The sequence below is a fragment of the Phyllopteryx taeniolatus genome, chromosome 3 (assembly GCF_024500385.1).
Source record: "Phyllopteryx taeniolatus isolate TA_2022b chromosome 3, UOR_Ptae_1.2, whole genome shotgun sequence".
In the NCBI taxonomy this organism is placed as follows: Eukaryota; Metazoa; Chordata; class Actinopteri; order Syngnathiformes; family Syngnathidae; genus Phyllopteryx; species Phyllopteryx taeniolatus.
In genome coordinates this window covers 14,260,840-14,267,990 of record NC_084504.1, presented here as the reverse complement: position 1 = coordinate 14,267,990, position 7,151 = coordinate 14,260,840, and the positions used below count along the sequence as shown (strand labels likewise).

Below are 7,151 nucleotides of genomic sequence, written 5' to 3'. Positions count from 1 at the left end.
AGCCAGCTCATTTCTAAACATGTTAGTTTCGTCATTGGCTTGTTTAGAAACATTAATCATCATGAGGAATTTAAATACAATTAAAATAAAAAGAAGAAATCTCTTGAAGGAGCTAACTAGCCTAGCTGGCGCTAGATTTTCTGGCATTAGACATTAGTGAGCTAAAATAGCACTAGACTTGAATAATATACTTATTTGTCTGAAACACCACAACATAAATAACGTACTAGTTAGTTTTAAACACTCCTATTTCATGTTTCATCTTCAAACAAACATTTATTACAAGAGTTCAGTTGTCAAGTTACCTTGAATCAAGTGTCACCAAGCAGATTTGACGTCTCCGGTTGCTACGAGGCTCCCTATTTGGCTGTGTCGGTAAGAGGCAGCCAATCACCAAAGAGGGGGCGTGGCTTCCGAGAAAGCGTTGCTGTGAGCTGCCGCTGCACGAGGAAACTTGGCTCAGTCGGTACACACGCACACACGCGCGCGCACACACAGACCAACACTCAATTAACAGCTAATTAAGGGCTCGCTGCTTTTCCAGTAGGCTGGAAAACACTTGGAGAGGAGGGACCGTCCACTCGTGGAGGTAAAAGATGATTTTTGTTTTGTTTTCCTCACTACTGACACTGTCTTTTTAAAAACTGCATGAGTAATATTGTTGGACTTATAATTAATTTATGACAGTTTTGTCTTGATGGAATGCTCATATATTTTGAATTATTTAAAAAAGACTAATTCATTCTGGATTACTGTTGGGATTTCTTTTGTACGTTTTGTATTTATTATTCATATAGTCTGGACTTTAAAGCACTTAATTGAATAAAAAAAATTATGTAGTCTGGATTAGAATCCTGCTCTTTTATTTTTACATTTTTTAAAATTATGTTGGTTTTTATTTGTTTTGCATGCATAGTATTTTAATGTGTTAGTCATTCATATATTATTGATTAGCATTCTGCAATTTTTTTTAACATTAGAAATGCATTTTATTGTTATTTATTCCTATAGTCTGCATTACAATTCGTCACTTAAACTTTTTTAGGTTGACTTTTTTTTTCCAAAAAATCCAGCTACCTTAAAATAAAATATGCAGATAAAGCGGTTAAAAGATTCAGATTTGTTTTACACCTTTTTTGCATTTCCCTCTCATTTCTACAAAAACGTTTGCCAAAATGTAAAAAAAAAACCCAAACAATTTTCTCAAAGTGCTGAATTATAATGGATGCTACATGAAAACATAAATGTTTTTTTTAGAGTCCAGAATTGTATACTGCAGACCAAATGAACGACTAAATAATAATAATAACAATAATACTACTACTACTAATAAAACAGTGTCCTTTTTATCCCTCTATCCACTTCAAGTAGAAGAATATGCAAACAATTCCAAGCCATTTATGTACATATTGTCACTATATTCAGGGCATTAACGATCGACGTTAACTCAATAAAAGGTCACTTTTATGTGCAGGGCGCTTGCAAACATGACGGAGGGTTGCGAGTTCGAGATCGACGTGGAGAGCGTGGAGGCGGAGGCTGACGAGCCGAGCGAGCGACCGGAGGACGACGACCCCCACAACCGCAACCCGGACGGGGACGGCAGGGACGCTCACGCCGGCAAGCCGGGCCACGGAGGCCTGAGCCCGGGCGAGCAGCGCAAGCTGAGCCGCACGCCCAAATGCGCGCGGTGCCGCAACCACGGCGTGGTGTCGTGCCTCAAGGGCCACAAACGCTTCTGCCGCTGGAGGGACTGCCAGTGCGCCAACTGCCTGCTGGTGGTGGAGAGGCAGCGGGTCATGGCCGCGCAGGTGGCGCTACGGAGGCAGCAAGCCACGGAGGTAAGGCTGAGGGAGGGCCGGCCTTCGAACCCGGACGGGCCTCTTTAACCAGGGGAGCGTGCAAGGCGCGTCAGGGGCCCGCTCGCGCGTGTTAAAATCAGAGGGGGCAAAAGTAGGCCCTCTGTGCTTCGGGACACATACTTGTGTAAAATTAGATATGTATGTATAAAACTCTGGTCAACATTTTCTTCTGGACTAGGTTTACAATTCTTTTAATTCCTCCTCTATGCTGCTCTTGTATTTCTTCTTGTTGGTTGTGTGTTTCAAAAGTTTGGAGACACGTCACTACTCCATGGCATGAGAAAGTGTTTCAATGCTTTCGACATGTACAATCAGTCAGTCTGTCTGGCTATTCCTTTATGTAAAAGTAAAACAAAAATGTACAAGGACTACTTTTTGAAAAAATAAATCTGAATTCCAATTGTAGAATGTTTAGATATAAATGTGCACAATTAGTTGGTCCATTTATTTTGGATTCTTGTCTTGAGCAAAACTAAAAAGCGAAAGATGCTCTCATTACAGTGTATATTTGCAAGAGTTGAATTTCCTTCAAATTTTATTTAGACTTGATTTGTAATAAATGTTCAACAAAATAACATATGCATACATTTCACAACGATTTATTTTAATTATTTTGAATTTGTACAACCCACCAAAATTTGGACCCTTTGTTGTTTGTTATATTTAAAAAGGGTTGATAATCCATCATTCTTCATGTGAGGTGTTTTTCTAAGCTTTTGACTGGGTTGAGTCATTTGTTTTGCGCTACTGTTACATTCATGTATCGATGTAGCTCCGTTTGCGATTATATGGTTTCATGTGTTTTTATGAGTTCATTAGATTTAATAAGACACTCAGAGAAAAATAATTACAAAATGATCTAACATCTTATTTTAAACTGAATGCAATGCACATGTTGTTTTGGGTGGCCTATCTGTTTCCATAAGGATTATAACATGAGACATGGGGCAATGTTTCAGCTATGATGGAATGAATTAATGATGAAACATATCCCCTTAAGTGTTACAATTGGGAGACAAAGAGAATGATGGCTTACAACTGTTTTTATTGTATGTAAGGACAAGCTCTTTTTTTTTAATCTATAAGGACAAAAAAGGCCTATCTGGGAAACAACTTCCAGCCGAGAGGAGGACCATCTATCAGAGACATGTTCGTCCATCAACTCTGCTGGCCAAAAGCATCCTCGAAGGTAAAAAACTGAAGATTACATATTTCCTCCTTTGGTCTTGAAAAATAATTCATATTAAAGCAGCTGTTGTAAATATTATTGTTATCTGTTGTAACGGCATGATGAATCGTTCTAACTTAATTAGAAGTAATTCAATGCTCAAGATACATGGATAGTTATGGACATTATTAATCTGCAATGTATTGATCATGACAAAAGGGTCTTAGTTTAAACAAGACAGCGGTCTTTGGTGAATGTAATTGCTTGGTGTCACAATGTCTCAGTAATGCCCCATGAAATTAAAAAGAAATTCAGCACCCAAAGTGAGGTTCACTTAGCAACATGAAATTTGGTAGGCATGTCTATAATGAGCAAACCCAAAAAAAGCCTCAGAAAGCCATGTCCAAAAAGACACAGCAAGTCTCCCATTTTGGCCAAAAAGTTCCAAAATTACATCTGGAGCTTAAAATAATATCCAGCCACTGAAGGCAGATTCACTTAGCAACATGAAATTTAGTGGCCCTGTTCATCATGAGCAGATTCACAAAAAAAGTCTCCAGAAGCTATGCCTGAAGAATTACGGGGAGTCTGCTATTTTGCTTTGAATTGGCCATTTGACTCATATTCAGGGGTCCTTTTAAAAGTGAACTTATCCAAGAGATTTGGTCCAATTGCTACCAAATTTGAAACAGCTACACTAGACAGATTGGCTGGCAACCGGTTCAGGGTGTACCCCGCCTCCTGCCCGATGATTGCTGGGGTAGGCTCCAGCATGCCCGTGACCCTAGTGAGGAGAAGCGGCTCAGAAAATGGATGGATGGATGGATGGATGGATGGATAGACAGACGGGCAAGGCAAAATTGTGATTTGAGTTTCCATCATTCCGGGTGGGTGACGCTGGACAGCTAAGTTTGACGATTCACCACAAAACACCAAAATCAAATAATAATTCCATTTCACAAGGTCATATCTTGACTAAACATTTCATGTAGCAACATGAACCTTGGTAGACATGTCTAGGCCTACAAAAAAGTCTCAAGAAGCAATGCTGGAAAAGACAGGAAGTCTGCTATTTTGTTTTTAAACAACCATTTTAAGGTCTTTTTGGCCATTTCGAGGAGTCTTTCAAAGACATACTCCATGATTCATATACATACATTGCTATCAACTTCGAAACCCATGTACTAGACAGATTGGCGGCGCTATATATATATATGAGTTTTGTCATTGATTGCGGGCGAAACACGCAGCAAAGTTTTATGACCTGCCCTAAAACATGAATTAATCATTGTCTGCAGCTTTAATTGACACAGTCTCATGACCTGTGACGATACAGCACATGGAGATATTAATACATATTGTTTCATCCCTGCTAAAGTTTCTTATTTTATTCCCCCCAATCAACAGGTTTCCGCCCGCTGCCGTCCGATCCCTTCCTGGCCTCCTCCCTGCCGCCCCCGCTTAGCGACCGCATGCGCAAGAGGCGGGCGTTCGCCGACAAGGAGCTGGAGAGCATCATGCTGGAGCGCGAGTACAAGGAACGCGAGCTTTTGGAGAGCGGCCAGGTCTCGCCGCTGCTCTTCTCCAACAACATGGCGCACCACGCAGTGGCATACTCGCCTGAGGCGCCCCCTAAGGACATGTGCCTGGGCCCCGCCTGTTTGGACGTGCCCATGCCGTACCCTGCGGCCGCCAACAACATGGAGCTCATCTCGTCCAACGTGAGCGTAGCCACTACTTACCGGCACTACCCGCGGGGAGGCTTCGTGGTGTGGCCCCGCGGTTCCGCCAACCTGGGTGACGCCCTGCTCTACCGCCAGTGCCTCTTCAACGCCACGGCGGTGGAGAATATGAAGCCCAGTGGAGCAGTGTGGGAGCCCAAGACCATGCCCGCCGAGAGCCACCCGCCGGTGCAGGACGCCGCCGACACCGAGGGCTTGCGAGCTGCCACTTTGCAGGACCACGAGGACCCGCTAAGGGTGGCACCAAAATCTACTACGAGAGAGAACTCTGCTTTCTACCCGCCAAAGAGGAGCTTTGGACAAGCCTTCCCGGCCAAGGATGCCGCCAAGTTCTCTCTAAAAGTGAACTCCACCTTCCACTCTCTCATCCAGCACTCGCTGGGCGACAAGGGCGGTGGTGGGACAGCAGTGGCCGAACTCCGGGGGGCGCCGTACTGCAAAGAACTCTTGCAGGAGGCGGCCCGCAAGCTCAGGGAAAGCTCCGGCAAGGACGCGCAGGCCGGCAAAATGGCCGACAGGTACGCCAAAGACTTCCCGTCCAAGCCGGGAGGGACCAAGATGGGCCCAAGCGAGTCTCTCTCCTTTTCTGTGGAGGCCATTTTGAAAAGGCCTGCCATGAGTCAGGCATTTCATTGAAATATAAATACAGTAAACCCCCACATTTCGCAGATGGATAGGAACGGAGCCCTGCTACAAATAGTGATCGATGACCCCCCATAATAACTAACGATACCAGTGTTTCCCAACCTTTAGTGAGCTGAGGCACTCATTTTACAGAAGAAAAATCTCACAGCGTGCCACCAAACAAAATGTCACAAAATGTATATGGGTGTTTATTTTATTTCGGGCACTATTGATTTTCGTTTTTCTCAAAAATAAAATGTCACAAAAACGATATATACCTACCTTACCTTAATTGTCATCTTTCTGTGAGTCAGAATCATGTCCGTATGTATTGATTTAAGATTTTTTTTTATTTTTTTATTTGGTCTTTTTGTCAGATACCCTAGAGAAATGTCATTACCGCCACAATGGCATATTGATTAAAAAATTGATTAATCTTGTGATGGTAATGACATTTCAAAGTTTTTATCTAACTGTGCTATGTTGGTAGCGTTAGATTACATTTTTCTTTTAGCTAGCTAGTCCTATACCACATTTTTATATGATTATCAAGTTTTTACAGGAAAATCTTTAAACATTAACACTACAAGTTGTTTGGTAATGACATGCAATAAAAATATTATGTGACTTAAGGGTACAAATGAGGAAGTTATCAAAATGTCTGACTTCTCTTTGCCCTAGCATGTGCTTGAGTGACGAGACAAAATGACACAGGGAAATAAAGAATCAGATTTTGAATAAACTTGATTGATCTGAAAATGGTCAATGTGGCGGTAATGACAACAACTTTAAGGGACAGACATATTTGAATAAAAACAAATGACAGAATTTGAAATGTTTTGTATATATGATGAGAAATCATTAATTCTATTATATTTTAAGGAATTTATGGTAAAAATGACACCATTTTATCATTTTTTGGCAGCAAGATAGAGCTTCATATATCCAAACCCTGTGCTAAGGACAGGGTGAAAACTGTAAAATACCACCATAAAACCGCTCGAAAAATGTCAAAATATACTAATATTAACATGAAATTTTAGACAACACTTATAATTAGGCACACCCACTGCTGGTTATTGAAAACAAATCTATTTAAATATATTTTTTCTTTAAATTTTACATCAAGGACAGAAAAAGGCCCATAATCAAATAAACACCCATATACGTACTGTATACTGAAATAATGATGATGTCATCTCAAATTTTCACCAATCTACTTACTCTGTGTGAACTCTGGACCTGTTGATTTAAAAAGCTATTAATCTGTTGTATGAATGCACTGCAAAAACTAAAATCAAACCAAGATTAAATATCTTAAATCAAAGCTAAAGAAAAATGTGGGTCCAAAAAGAACACTTTCGTATTGTGATGTCTTTGTACAGTGTATTATATATTGTTTCTGCTTGTTCATGTGGAATAACTTTATTTGTCAAAAGTATTTAAACACGTTCCTCATGTAAATAAACTTTACAAGACTTTGCCTAAAGTGTCTCGCAATTTATGCTGCCATTTTGCTCTTACAGTTGCAGCACAAAATACTTTCACTTACTTTGGCACAGATCTCTTTTCTTTTGAGTAAAGTCCCTTTGCATAGTTCACTGGACACGGGGTCTTCAATTTGTTGTTTACATACAAAATTTGTATTTACTGTAAATCGTCTGTGTTCCGTAGTCTCTCACTAATCTACACTAACACAGTATTAAAGTCATAACTACATTAGCTATTTGCATTAAAAATACTTGATAAATATAA

General features: G+C 40.6%; 1 protein-coding gene across 1 annotated transcript; it reads left to right on the top strand.

Annotated features, from left to right (window-relative positions):
- Positions 1 to 466: 466 nt before the first annotated feature.
- On the top strand, positions 467 to 6,918 carry dmrt2a (doublesex and mab-3 related transcription factor 2a). The gene is made up of 4 exons (XM_061767098.1): positions 467 to 589; positions 1,475 to 1,841; positions 2,949 to 3,051; positions 4,438 to 6,918. Exons 2-4 carry the CDS (start codon positions 1,488 to 1,490, stop codon positions 5,406 to 5,408), a joined length of 1,428 nt encoding a protein of 475 aa, XP_061623082.1. The 5' UTR covers positions 467 to 589; positions 1,475 to 1,487; the 3' UTR covers positions 5,409 to 6,918.
- The last annotated feature ends 233 nt before the right edge of the window (positions 6,919 to 7,151 follow it).